The sequence below is a fragment of the Myxocyprinus asiaticus genome, chromosome 46, assembly GCF_019703515.2.
Source record: "Myxocyprinus asiaticus isolate MX2 ecotype Aquarium Trade chromosome 46, UBuf_Myxa_2, whole genome shotgun sequence".
NCBI lineage: Eukaryota > Metazoa > Chordata > Actinopteri > Cypriniformes > Catostomidae > Myxocyprinus > Myxocyprinus asiaticus.
This window is the reverse complement of record NC_059389.1, coordinates 1,705,001-1,720,238: the sequence shown is the minus strand read 5'-3', so window position 1 is coordinate 1,720,238 and position 15,238 is coordinate 1,705,001. Positions and strand designations below refer to the sequence as shown.

Genomic DNA, 15,238 nt, shown 5'->3' with positions numbered 1-15,238 from the left:
TAATTTTGGGTATGCCACTGAAACAAGAAATCTTTAAAAACACCTTCAGAGCTTAAAGGGTTAAAGAATTGTTCTGGGTTCAATGTAACGAGCTCAATTAACTTCAATTGAGGCGTAAACATTTTTTTTTTTTTTGTCTATCCTTTATTTTAGAAAAACCAAAAATCACGGTAAAAGTAAGGCGCTTAGTGTGGAAGGGAATAGGGCTTGTCCATAAACGCTAAAATACACATTGTTTCAAAAGTATAGCACAAGGTTTTATCATTATACATAAACCAAACATTGATACCAAAGAGGGGATATTTGAGTTGGGGGATCCAGGGGTCAACACAACTAAGTGTTTTGCTCTCATTTCTGGGCCGAAGATAAAATCCTGCTAGATCTCTCGACTCCAAAGAGACGAGAGCGCGAGGGAGAATTCCAAGAGGGGAAGATAAAAACATGAGCGGTGGAGCTTTCATCTGATGCGGTGTTTAATCTAACCTAGGGAAGTGCTTCCCTGCGTTTCTCCAAGCCCTTGGTCTTCAGAAAAGAGCTGTGATTTTCTCTGACAGAGAGTCTGCCACTCTCACTGCCTCAACTGGCAGCCTTTGAAATAAGTTTTTATTAGAGAATCTCAATTACTGAATTGCCGAAAGGGAATTAAAACTCGGAGGCGGTTCTGAGTGAATGCAGAAGCGCTTCTCAATCAGGTCAGAGAGTCCTCTGGAGTAATGGCTCTTGATTTTACTTTTTCATCTTTTTGTATTGTTTTTTCCCCATCCCAAACCTGTTTGTATTCACTCTTTTTATCTGTTTTTCATCATCAAACAGGGGCGAGACAAGTATCGATCCTTAGCCCTGTCATCTCTGCGAGAAGTGCCTGGTTTATTTTCTGCTCATGTTTTTCCATCAAGCAGAGGCGTCTGCCATGGATGCCTGTGTTAATTAGGCCCATGTCGTGTCGGGCGGGGTCGGGATGGGAGCGGGTATAAAGGCAGCTCGTTCTCCCCCGAGCTCTCCCACCACATGCTGGTATGTGGCAGGGAAAGCTAAATTAGTTTAGAGCTGTTATTTAGCCACTGGAAGATCAGCAGTACCTGAGTGTTGCAGTAATGAAGAGGACAGCCTGTTCCATAGCCACTCGAGTGCTGATGAACAAGGCTGTTTTTGGGTGTTCACTGAACCATTGCACTGACGGGAGCATTTTTTTGTTGCCTTGTCTGTATGTACATGTTTAGCTAGTGTTGTTATGGAAGTATAAATCCCATTCATTTTTTTCCAGAGGAATTGATTATTAGCGATAACTTATAAACCTTCAAAGACAGACCTACCATGACCGGGCTCGACATTAAGCATTGTCATGTGCTTTGTCAGTTCTCCCATTTTGGAATGCTCAATTCCCACTACTTAGTAGGTCCTCGTGGTGGCGTGGTTACCTCAATCCGGGTGGCGAAGGACGAGTCTCAGTTGCCTCCGCTTCTGAGACCGTCAATCCACGCATCTTATCACGTGACTCGTGCATGACACCGCGGAGACTCACAGCATGTGGAGGCTCATGCTACTCTCCGCGATCCACACACAACTCACCATACGCTCCATTGAGAGCGAGAACCACTAATCGCGACCACGAGGAGGTTACCCCACGTGACTCTACCCTCCCTAGCAATCGGGCCAATTTGGTTGCTTAGGAGACCTGGCTGGAGTCACTCAGCACGCCCTGGATTCGAACTCACGACTCCAGGGGTGATAGTCAGTGTTAATACTCGCTGAGTTACCCAGGCCCCCTATGTTGTATATTTTTCTAAAATTACGACCGATACCCAAACTAATAGCGTACTTATGCAGTCAACCCAATTCTCTGCGACAGAAACGTAAACTGCCCTGGGTAGGGGAGGAGGCTGTTGTCATATTATAATTATTTTATGTTATGTATGGTAGTCAAATAAAGAAAAGCCTCCATCGCCATCATTTACAGCAGGGATGCTCACACTTCTATGGAAAGAGATCTACCATGTACAATAAAGGCTATACATGATCACAATACCAAAATTTAAGTAGTCGGTAGTGAAACTTGACGATTCTCAATACCAGCTTCAAAACCACAACAAATAATAACACTAACTAATATGATAATTATGGAAGAATGGTTTCAAGTTCTTAATTATTCAAGACTAATATTCAGACTTTACTATCTGATTATAAAACATTAAAAAGTATTAAAGCTACTAAAGTTACTTAGTCAAGAGCAGTGAGTCTTTTCTCATTTTCTTGTTCTGGTTGTTTGATTATTATTATGACACACTAGACAGCAGCATGTTACGTTCACTTTAGACATCACTCTGTGTGTTTACATGAATACCTCCACCATTTGGCGGAATTATGAAATGTATTTGACCGTTCAGGTGCAGATTAGCATGAGCATTTCTGTCAATCAAACAGGGCGCAGCTGTTACTAGATCACTTGTGCTCTGGATTACTTTCAACAGCAGAATAAGAATATGAACTTTCTAATAAGTGACACAGGCCTAGGCTATCACAAATATAGCTGGTTATTTCTTCATTATTGACGTTTTAATCAGTCCGCTTGTCTGGTCAGGCAAGTAAAATTCTCTTTTACTTGCCCCTTCAAAAATACACTGTCCCGGACTAGTGTTAATGTCGAGACCTGCATGAGCTCCGAGGTTGTTAATTGATGGTATATGTATCTGGTAAAGCCATCAGCCTGCATTATTTTAACGTTTAAACTTTTTCTGGTGAATAACTACACTACCCATGATCCTGAAGAGAAATCCACCAATCAGAGCTTGCCAAAAGAGCTCTGCAGCTCTGCCCACTTCCATGAAGCACTGTGAATGATGCAAATGTATCAGTCTCCCTCCACTCTCAGCCCCCAATGACACTATAAGATGTGCAGCCGAAAATGTCTTTCACAACCGAAACAAGTGTAATTATACTTCATTAAATCTACTAAGAATTCAGCAGTGTTTAAGCATCATAAGCGTTTTCCCCACAAATGGCTACAAAGACAACTATATTAGCTTAAAAATAATTAAGTGATTAAATTATGTCCTGATGTCATTGTAATGTCATCAGTCACTTTAACTCCTAATTCATCCAGCCAATTTCGAAGTAAACGAGTGACACACCAGCTCCTCTCCTTCAGCTGGTCAACAGATCTTGATCAACTTCCATTCAGTGGGTCAAACCTATCATATGCTTCTTCACAGCCCGCACTCAAATGCTATTGGCTCATGCTATAGTCTTTACAGGCATGAAAAGCCACCAAAGGAGATTCATGCTTTAAACTAGAGCTCATTGGCTTCGAAAGGGAGAGATGTCAGTGAACAGGAAATATGAGTCAATGTTTGGAGGTGAACGAGAACGATTCGTTCACGAATGAAACATCACTACTAAAAAGCGTGCAGCTGACTGGGGCTAGCAAGTGTTATGCTGTGTCAAGAATATTAATGAACCATGTGCTGAATGCATATTGGGGAAACACTGAATTAGTTGTTGGCCATTTTACAATCTTGGTCCATTGTATTTATTAGGCACGGTACGAATCATAGTGAATAAAACCTTCTTACCTGTGGTTTAAAGGCGAAAATGGCAATTTGATAAATGAAACTAGTTTTCAATAAACGGTTACATTTTATTTTTATATAATTATTGCAGTTAAGTAACAATTCTTCCACCAAGTAATAGTTCATTATCCTAATTGTAGGCTGTTTGCGGTTGCCAAAAAATGTAGCAATTTACACCGATCAACCACAACATTAAAGCCACCTGCCTAATATTGTGTAGGTCCCCCTCGTGCCCCCAAAACAGCGCCAACCCGCATCACAGAACAACATTCAGAGATGATATTCTTCTCACCACAATTGTACAGAGTGGTTATCTGAGTTACCGTAGACTGTGTCAGTTTGAACCAGTCTGGACAACAATCATGCCACGGTCCAAGTCACTGAGATCAAATTTTTTTCCCCATTCTGATGGTTGATGTGAACATTAACTGAAGCTCCTGACCCGTATCTGCGTGATTTTATGCACTGCACTGCTGCCACACGATTGGCTGATTAGATAATCGCATGGATGATTGTTGGTGCCAGACAGGCTGGTTTGAGTATTTCTGGGATTTTCACACACAACAGTCTCTAGAATTTACTCAGAATGGCGCCAAAAACACAAAACAGCCAGTGAGCGGCAGTTCTGTGGATGGAAACACCTTGTTGATGAGAGAGGTCAACAGAGAATGGCCAGACTGGTTCAAACTGACAAAGTCTACGGTAACTCAGATAACCGCTCTGTACAATTGTGGTGAGAAGAATATCATCTCTAAATGCTGTTCTGTGATGCGGGTTGGCGCTGTTTTGGCAGCACGAGGGGGACCTACACAATATTAGGCAGGGGGTTTTAATGTTGTGGCAGATCGGTATAGGTTGGCTCATTCAATAATCCATTTTATAATATGAGATTTAGATTAGTTTTAAGGTCAAATGTTATATAATGTGAAATTAATGGTTAAGTTCCAAATGATTCCTAATTAGCATACTCGTACCATGAGATAACATTTTGTTTATACCAACCACTACTATGTATTGGCAAGAATGCCAAAGATGAGTGGCAACAAAATGCAATTACAGTTTTCAATACGCATGCTTCTTGCAGCTTCACTGTGTGTGTTTAGGGTTGTAGAAGTATTCATTGATTATCCATCAAAAGGACATCAAAAAGCGAACTTCGAGTGCGTGTATGACGTTTTCGTCTGGCTTGAATTAAAGTCTGTGGTGTGTCTATTGCCTTCTCTGTTTGAACAGAGAACAGAGGGCTTTCTTTTTACCTCTCTTTTATAGCGGAGGTAAACCATGATAGTCGCTTGCATCATTGGTTCAGCTCTGTTGGGTTGTATAAATTCTTCTAAAGTGTATTTATTGTTTTTATTGCCAACGGCAAGAACCTGAGGCTAATTCAGAGGCTCTCTGCCTTATGTTTCAGTGAGTATTTCAATCAGTTCCTGATGGATAAAATCAAGTCCCAAACTAAATTTTCTCTTGTCAAAATCACCGAATTACTCATGGAAGTAAAATGGGTTGTAAATTTCATTTTATGTTGACTTAAGAAATGAGAGCTGACTTATAAAATATGACAGCAGCTTCAAAAATGGTGTATCAAAATTTCACTGCCTGGAGAATTCCTGCCCTAAAAGCCGCAGGCTTCAAAGTGTCCTTAGAAAACAAGGGGACCGATGAATCACTCTGATAGTGGAAGTCAGCTTTATCTTGAGTTCCAACGGCAGACATTTGGAATGCTTCCTGCAGTACACACTCGGTGTTCCCTGGTGGACTGACGGATTACAGCAAACCACTGATTAGTGTCCTCTCACTCAGCCATCTGTCTCTTCGGCTATTTAAGATGCAGTTCAAATCCAGACTCATCCTTTTTAACTTAAGTAGTGCTTAGTTTTATTTGACAACTGCCAAACTCTAATGTAGTTATCCCAGTCTGTGGTTTGTATAGGCTTTTGTGTGACCTCTTTTGAATGTTACAGCTAACAATTTTCCACTTTTAATCTGAGTCTCTGTTATATTACTGTGTTAGACTAAATGAATACTGTGGCCCTTTCAGGGGCTAGTTCTCGCTTAATGGTTCTGGTTTTCAGCAGCGTTTTTGAGGGTTCATTGAGTGTTCTTGAGACTGTCTAATGGAAAACACCCCTCATCGCAAGACCGTGGGCATCTTTGACACTAGAAAGAATTTGAATGTAACACATTAAAGCTAGAGTATACATTTTACGCTTGCCGTTCCATAGTGCTCAGCCTTTCAAAGTATACCCTTTTGACCACGAACCTACACGCAATAGACGCAGACTGTGCGCTTGTCTAGAAAACTAGGCTGCACGCAGACAGAAGTGCGTACAAGGATTGGTGGTGGCATAGTGGGCTAAAGCAGAACGGGTAAGCAGAAGGTTGCCGGTTCGATCCACAGGGCCACCACCATTGTGTCCTTAAGCAAGACACTTAACTCCAGGTTACTCTGCGGGGATTATCCCTGTAATAAGTGCACTGTAAGTGGCTTTGGATAAAAGCGTATGCCAAAATGCGTAAAAAAAAAAAAAGTACTGTACTGATGTAATTTGTGTCAAGTTTTGCAAGACGTAGCGGCACGTGGAAACCCATAGTGTACTTTGGCCTTTAGAGACCTGTTTCATTCGGAAATGTTCATTTAGGGGTTGTACCAAAATAAGTAATGAGTAATTTGTAAGCTACTTGTTTATGAGCATTGAAACGTGCCATGCTAAGACTATTTATGTCTAACACCCTGATGTGGTGGATTTCTTTTAGGGATGAGTCAGTATCGACTTGTCATTTAACAAGAGACTAGTTGTTAAGTGAAGTTGGGGAATTAAATTACCTAGTTTTTTTTTTAAATGGTGGTAATGTATTTTGATATGCACTTTCTCGTAGAGGGTTTTCAGCATGCGGGCAATGTGCTGTGCTTTCGAAGTTGCGTCTTTAAACTCGTAACACATAATTATACTAATTTAGACGTAATATCAAGTGACGTATCTAAGCCGCTCTTAGTCTAGTGCAGTGGTTCTCAAATGGTGTGCCATGGCACACTGGTGTACCATGGCAGGTAGGCCGGTGTGCCATGGAATTTGTAGAGCTTCAATATTTGCGAGTGAAAATTACTACATGCGAATTTGGACAATTATTTGGCTGCACCGGTGCGAGTGACAGCTGATCTTACACCCAAAGTTATGAACTTATCATTGCAACCTACAAACAGAATAAAAACTCCCTGATGCATCTTGCATCATATACCAAGTACTTTTAAAAGAGGTGCGTTAGTTTTGCATTCAAAGCGCCGTTTTCTCACTCTCACACGGCTGCGAGCGCTCTCCTTTTCTCTCTCTCTCTTTCGCGCTCACGCATCAACCGAGAGCTAGTGACGATATACCATGTGAAGATGGTTAAAGTGGAGATTCTTGCTTGTAGGCCTATCTGTCAAAATGACGGACAGTGTCTTGAATAATTAATTATTGATGGATGATGTCTTAACCTCACACTCAGTTGCAAGATTCTAAGAAAAATAGCGAGTCGAATAAAAATGCATGAATGCATAAAATGCACGATACCAGTAAACAGCATGTCAGCATCCTCGTCTAACAAATAACCATGAAATGTCACTCTAACAATAAGAGCCTCTTTGCACAATTGCGAGAGGGTGACAACGCACCAAACATACAGTATTCTGCTTCTAACGGAGGTGCGCATTATAACCATGCACTGCCAGACTGCAAAAACCTATTAAAACTGCATACCCTGTTGAAATGTTCACTATCCGTCATTATTCTTTTTCATTTTTTTCCTAAACAAAAATGTTAGCGTAGAGCCCTTTATATTTCACATTTGAGGATGTACGCATCATTGTATTTTGAGAAAGAAATGGTGTGACTTGGAAATATTTACAAAGATGTGCCTTGGTACAAAAAAGCTTGAGAACCACTGGTCTAGTGGTTAGTTGTTTGGCTTTATTGTCAACCTATTGATGGAGGAGGAAATTGGTTCAGTGTGTGTTTTGATGCAAAGCCTGAGAACAGTTTGACTAATGTGCTGGGGTGACCTTGATTCAGCTGTATTGTTCTGTCCAGAGAGCCAACAAACACATTATGGATTTGTTAAAGATAAATAATTTTTAAAGCATGATTTTCAACCACATTTTTCCATTTAAACTGCTCAATGAAGGCTATAAGGCATTACAGATATTAGAGTATCATTTTCTGTTACAGCATAATTTTCTGTAAACCGATGTGTGTTGTGAAAAGTGCTATTCCATCAGAATGACTTGATTTGATTATATGAAATGAACAGAAATTGAGAATTATAGTAATTTTCTACCCCCAGTGTTTCACAATTCTGGTCATGAAATACCACCAGCACTGCACATTTCCAAAATGTTGGGGTACTCCTAGACCAGGATTGGAAACCCTTTTCTAGATTTCTTGACTTGATCTTAAGGGTGAATGTCTTATAAGTCCTAAAATATCACTTACATGCTTGTTTTTTTCTTTCCATAGGGCAATAATGTGGGTAACTGGGAAGGGGGAAGCCAACAGGACCCTGAAGCTTGTGTAGATGCGCTTTCTGACTGCCTCAGTTGTCTGAGAAAGTCAGACCTCCTTGTGGCACACTTGGGCCGTTGGCACTAAGATGTCCCTCAGTAGTGGCACTGCAGGCGGGAAAGGTGTGGACTCGAATGCGGTGGACACTTACGACAGCGGTGATGAGTGGGATATTGGTGTAGGCAACCTGATCATTGACCTCGACGCCGACTTGGAGAAAGACAAGCTTGAGATGTCTGGCACCAAGGACGGGGACGGAATGGCTGCTGGCTCTAGTGCTGTAGCGGCATTGCCGGACAACATCAAGTTCATTAACCCGGTGCCTCCACCTCCGATCAAGGATAGCAAATCCAAAGGTAAACGTAGCAAGAATTCCAAGGACAGTAGCAAGTCCTCGAACCCTGATGGGGCTAAGAAGGATGCCCAGGGGCGGACCACAAATGAGGGTACTGGGCCAACCTCAGGAAGTGGTTCTACAACTTTACCCAGCTCTGGGAAAGGTTCCGATAAGAGTAATAAGAGTTCCCGTAACGTGCCAAGTGGAAAAAAGGACAAGGAAGGTTCTGGGAAAAGCAAAAAGGAGAAAAACGAAGGGGTACAAGCTGGGACCGTGCCCCAAGAAAAAGACCCAGCAACCCAGGGTGTGCCTTTAGGGCAGGCCCGCAATACCTCATTTGAGGGGTCGCAAAATACGGACGGTGCAGAGAAACTGGGGAATATTACCCTCGATACTGTTGGAATAGTCGCACCATTGGCTATCAAGAGCGAACCAGAAGAAGTGGAAAATAATGACTGCAGGACCATAAAGAAAATAAAAAGCGAGAAGGTGAGACCAAAGTTGTTTTAATTCATTTTAGAATACCAAGCAGCTTTCTTAACACAGGATTGCATTGTTTATAAAGACATTACACATTTGCACTCCAGATGTGATTGTCTGTTGACCGTTTGGATGGTTTGTTTCCGTTCAATGGGCCTTAGTAGGGTGTGAATCATGGATAGTGATTGTGAAATGCAATATATACAGAGTTTAGTGATGCATATTGTGCTGCTAAAAGAGATTTAGGAAAGAGGCCAGAGACCAGACACCATTGAAAGGCATTTATTATACAAAACCAGCAACTCCAGAATTCTTTGTACATACTCCTTCTTTTGGAAAGAATTTAACAATGCAGTCCTAATAAATTGGTTGCACCAATTGTTATTAACAAAATAACTATCTAGCCTACATGTTAAGTTGTTGGAGCTCCAGGTCAGATTCAGATATCTTGTTGTGGTATTATGATCTTTTGCTCTCTGTAACACCAGAGTTGTTGGCTTATTGTAGGGGTTTTCAAGAAATTATCCATTGCACAGATTTATTGGTTTCCTATTTCCTTGATCTCTCCAGAAGAGTTTCTGCAAGGTCTAAACTGTTGCCTGATTTCAAGTTAAAACAAGAATCCATTCAAACTTCTTACCACCCTTTGAGGGAAAAAAGGCATAGAAATTGGACTGTGCTAAACTAAACCTGCAGAGTCTTCCAGTTGTTATTATTAAATTGTTATAATTAAGAGGACTAGCACACCACAACATTGACTTTATCCAATCCTTAGTCTGGCCTGAGTGGTGGTGGTGTAGGGGGCTAAAACACATAACTGGTAATCAGAAGTTTGCTGGTTCGATCCTCACAGCCACCACCATTGTGTCCTTGAGCAAGGCACTTAACTCAGGTTGCTCTGGGGGGATTGTCCCTGTAATAAGTGCACTGTAAGTCACTTTGGATAAAAGCGTCTACCAAATGCGTAAATGTAAATGTAAAACCGAAGAGAAAAGGACTGGCATATCTGCTTACAATAGATCTTTGAAATTCCTTGCTAGTGACTCAATCAGTATTCAGCAGTAGGTTTTTTTTATTCTCACAGCATTGTGTTCTCTACCTAGTGGTCTCCTGGGAGCCATTGAAATGTAACACTTGGATCCCTTTTCTTGCTTTCAGTTGTGACAGGCAGCTAAATATAGGCTACTGGAAAAAAGCAACATGCTGCCTTCAAAGGGATTTTCCTTATAAAGAACTGATGTTCGTCCATCTGTACCATCCTTGAAAGAGAATTTTGGTTAACTGTGTCTTGATGTTGTGAGGTGGAATTATTAACCATTTGTTTGGTTTTCATGCCTGTTGTAATAGTATATTTATATACACAGTACATGTGTCTTAATATTAAGGTTTGTTACTATAAAAAAGAATTAACTAAATGTGTTCTACGTTTAACTCCCAATGCCCTTGAGGTTTAACAGTCCAAAATGGTAGATTAGATCCATCTGATTATATTTTTATTCAGATAATGTGTAAAGATGTGGGAGTTGTTTAAGGACGATTTAAGGTATGAAACATACTCCATGCAAGTTAATGAACGGAGACTCTTCTGGCTGCACAAGCTCGATTTCACATGTTGTGGCATTCCGGAATGTGCACTCTGTGCAAGACGTACCAATATGTGGAAAACCGAGGTATACTTTGGCTTTAACATTTTGAAAGAGAATCTTGCTGAACAAGTTAGGTATTATAGATTATAAAAATGTTTATTTAATGTAAGGTCTAGCTTTCTGCCTGGCTCATTGCCTGATTCTGTTCTTGTGGTTAGGTAAGTGTTATAGCTAAAGAAGAGGAAGGCTGAGCTTTGTCCCTGGAAAAACAATTATTTTGGCACTTTAGTACTCCGATACCAATGGCCCCCATTCATGGCGTTGTCTGACTGGCCCAATTGTATTCTGGTACATTCCTTAAACAAACACCGGGGATTCGCTTGGGGCCTCTGGGGGGAGGGACCACAGCAGCTCAAACAAAACAGAAAATTCCTCTTGCATCTTAACAACCAGATCTCGAGGTGTGAGAAGGGGATGCTATCAAGTGTCGGGGAGGGGGACCAGACCAGCTTTTCAACTGTTGCTAAAGTGGTTTCAGATTTCCATGGTGCTGGGTGGGGCGGTGTGGGCTCATGGACTCTTGACAGCAGGCAGGGCTGGTTTTCCCACCTTGCCGAAGCCTTGCATGGCAATGCAGGAAAGCGAGAGTGCTGGTACCTACTGTTTAACCCTGCTGGACTGGCATATCCACTAACACTGTGCACACAGTCGTTATCACCCTGAGAATAACACAGGCTAATTTAACCTCTCGCTGCAGTTATCTGATGACCTCAACTGTGAGGGGGATGACCTTCTTTAAAAAGGCGTTCTAGTCGCTGACTAAAGTATTTGATATCTACGATTATGGGCTGTATTGTTGACATTACCCGACCAAGCTTATCAAAATCAAGCTCTTGTGACATGCCAAAAGGTATGATTTGTTGTGTTTACATGTTGAGGACTATGAGGATGGTTTTGCAATATAAAAACCGAGAACTGTTTATTTTTCAGTTTGCTGGTTAGGTATTGAGCGCTAAGGTATACTTCATTTTTACAGATGCCATTTCGTCTTGCGCACGGTCGAGCTATCGAATGCTATTTGATCATGAGCCCATACGGACGTGTTTTACCCATGCGCACTATGACTTTGTAATACTCTTTTAGCACAGTCAACATGCGAAGATGAGCATCACGCAAATTTCGTCATCAGAACAGTACGTGCAGACTGTCTGTAAGTGGACTGTCCGTTCCTACTGTGCTGATTATGAATTTTGCGGCATATGAAAATTTGCGGCATTCGGAAAACCAAAATGTACTTTGCCCTTTAAGATGACTGCTTAGCCAGTGTTGTATGTCATGGTTGCACTTGGCTTTTGAAGTGAATTGACTTTTGAAGATAGGAAATAGAAACTTAAAGGTGTATTTTGACATTTCTGCACCACTAGCTCCTAACTGAATTGCAATAATGATAATTTCAAGCACTTCCCTCGTCTTGCTCTCTTTGGACAAACTGGTAGTCGTGCCCCAAACTCACATCATTGGTTGAGCCGATGTTGTGCAATTCCACACAACTGCATAGAAATGACCCACCTTCACCTCTTTGTTTTGGGACAATAAAGGGCATGCATTGTAATTTTTTTTTTTTACTTGGCAAAGCATAAATCCAAGACTGTAATCAAAAACTATGGCTTACTTGGTTCTGAACATTTGCTAAATCTACTCTTGAAACAGAAACCTATTGCTCGCCTGAAGCTTATGCATTCGTTACAGTAGTGTTGATTCAGCAGTCTTGATTTCTGACCCTAAATATAGAGGTGATCTATGTGAGTCAGTGGAAGCTGCTTCTTGACCACACGACATGCACTGTGAATTCAGTGCATGCTCGTAACTCTCACTGACGTGAGTTGCTAAGTTTATTACCCCATCGGAAGGCGATCCAGGAAATCTTTTCTGAGGGGTAAAGGGTTGCGCTGGGTGTGAACATTTTTATTATTGCAATCGTAAACTGTGTTTTCCAACATCTGGGTCTCCGCTTGACCAAAAACAGACTGGCCGTGGGTTCGCACACTTACTAGTCATTGTTATTGGCTGAAGCAGGGAATTAGCTGCAGTTGAAGAATACAGCTCAATGGATTTGTTAGGCAGTCAGCAAATAAACCATCTTAAGTAATCCAGATTAAAGATCTGTTTATGATACAATGCAGTTGTCAGAAGATGATGGTATCTTGTATTCAGAGAAAACCTTCCTTACTCTAAACTTTAGACCTAATGCAAACCGAGAGCAGAGCATGTGAGCGGCGTGGAGCGAGTTGTCGCTTCGCTCAAATATTCGGTCATGTGCGATCGCTCAACTCCAACGCTCAAGTTCAAAAGTCATTGCTCATGAGCGAGAGCGATACTGGAGCGTGAAACCTTTTGCATTAGGTAAAAAAAAAGTTGCCTCCGCATCTGAGACTGTCAACCCGCGCATCTTATCACGTGGCTTGTTGAGCGCGTTGTCACGGAGACACTTGTGGAGGCTTCACGCCATCCACCGCGGCATCCGCGCTCAACTCACCACGCGCCCCACCGAGAACAAACCACATTATAGCGACCACGAGGAGGTTACCCCGTGTGACTCTACCCTCCCTAGCAACCGGGCCAATTTGGTTGCTTAGGAGACTTGGCTGGAGTCACTCAGCACGCCCTGGGATTCGAACTAGCGAACTCGCCAACTCCAGGGGTGGTAGCTAGTGTCTTTTACCACTGAGCTACCCAGGCCCCTGACTGTCTATATTTTTAATTCAAGAGTGTACTGTAGGATTACTAGCTTGCTAATGTAACCAGTTCTGTTGTATTTTGCCAGATATTCCAGTTAATTTCTTCTAATAATCCCAAATACAGCATATGCAAGTTTAATACTTCATAATAAGTATAGCTTACATACATTTTCTGATGGGTCATTGACGCGTGACGGCAGTGTGTAAATGCAGTGGACACTCTCATCTCTGTGATTTAAACAGACATCACTTATCGCGAGTCGGCAGTAAACCTTACAGATGTCCGCGGTAGCCTAATAAAATTATTTTACTTTACAGACATATGTCCGGGAAACTAATCTGTGTTTTGAACTCTGCGCTCTCACCTCACTGTAGTCTGTTGTTGGAATCGGCCCGTCACATCCGCTCGCGAATCACACCGAGTTTAAACGCTGCCTCATCTCTGATAATCCACTCTGTTTAAAGTCTTGGACCTAATACAGCCGTCAACACCGGATATTTGCCAGTGTACAAGCACACATGTGGCCGCACGAGAAATGTAGCACGTTCTAGTAGGAGCGGGAAGCGAGCGCCTCGCTCCGCTCCAACTATGCTCCGCTCACATGCTCTGACCGAGAATGTCATAAAACAAATAGCACATGAGAATCGGAATTGCTGAAGCAATTATGCCATTTTGTTGCGCTTCTATGACACTTTCGGCCCACGTGTCGACTCGCATGCTCTTCGGGACTCGTACCCCGGTCCTCTGCATTGCAAGTGCAACGCTTTATCAGTTGAGCTACTATGTGTTTTGATCATGCTTAAATGAGCATGTAAATTTAGTTGGTTATGTTATGCAAACAGTCAGATTTATCACCTTCGAAGTCATGTGCTAAAGTGCAAATGATTCATTAACCACCCGCAACACCCAATCACTATGGTAATCAGTTTTGCACACGCAGTCGGCGCTCACATTTTCAGAACATGTCATCTAGTTATACCACGCTATTTGTATAAATTCTATTAGTTTTTGGAGCTGGGGGATTAGTTCTGCTTGTAATGAATTTAAGGCTTTATCACTGATTGTGTGCTGTAAGTATTGTTGCCCAAATTGTTCAAAAGGTGATTCTTTTCATAGGTCAGTTACTCAAGGGTCTTAAACGTTTGAGTGTGCAGATTCGTAATCCCTCGGCACGTTAAGCTGTTCTTGCCAGCTGTTTTTGTTTCCTAGAACCTTATCAAAACACGGCAGCTTTGGCGCAAATAGCCGATATGTTATGATTAACACGACATGCTGAGTACTTATTTTAAACCTTGTCTGCAGAAGTGCCACGGTAACAGCATGCAGTTTTTCAGTACCAATCTGTGAACCCACACAAGCTGGCACGCTACACTCCATTTTAAGAGATGCTGACAGCAACACGGATTGATTTATTGTATCTTTTCTCTCTCTTTCTAGTGATCTTTTGGTAGTATATACACCAGTTATTTTTTCACTCTGAACACTTAAGATTTCATTATTGTGAGAGAATGCATTCCCCGAGACAAACCATATCTGAGATCTTTTGATGGTTTTGGTAGGCTGTAGTTTTTAAATAATCCTTGCTGACATGCCAACAACAGGATTATGTTGGCGTTTATCGGTTTGCGATGGCAGAGAGCACAGCCTCTCGCTCTCTTTTGCGGTCTCTCGACACTGGAGTGTCTCCCTTTGAAAAATTCACGTTCGCCTGCTTGTTTTGCCTGTGCATAATTGCTACATACCCAACAATAAATCCACAAAGAGATAAAAGTGGGGAGGTGGGAACCGTTGAATCATGATGGCCTTTACACTCTCTCTCTCTCTCTCTCTCTCTCTCTCTCTGTCTCTCTCTTTCTCTCCCTCTGTCTCTCTCTCTCTCTCTCTCTCCCCCCTCACACTCTCTCTCTCTCTCTCTCTCTCTCTCTCTCTCCCCCCTCACACTCTCTCTCTCTCTCTCTCCCCCTCACACTCTCTCTCTTTCTCTCCCTC

The 15,238-nt window shown here is 42.0% G+C and overlaps 1 protein-coding gene across 2 annotated transcripts in view; it reads left to right on the top strand.

Moving 5' to 3' along the window:
• znf609a (zinc finger protein 609a) overlaps window positions 1-15,238 on the top strand; it is a 143,086-nt gene that overhangs the window by 52,241 nt on the left and 75,607 nt on the right. For both annotated transcript variants that reach the window (XM_051689092.1, XM_051689093.1), the window contains exon 2: window positions 8,063-8,933. In XM_051689092.1, the coding sequence (XP_051545052.1) occupies window positions 8,196-8,933 (738 nt within the window). In that variant the 5' untranslated portion in view covers window positions 8,063-8,195. The remainder of the gene's footprint in view (window positions 1-8,062; window positions 8,934-15,238) is intronic.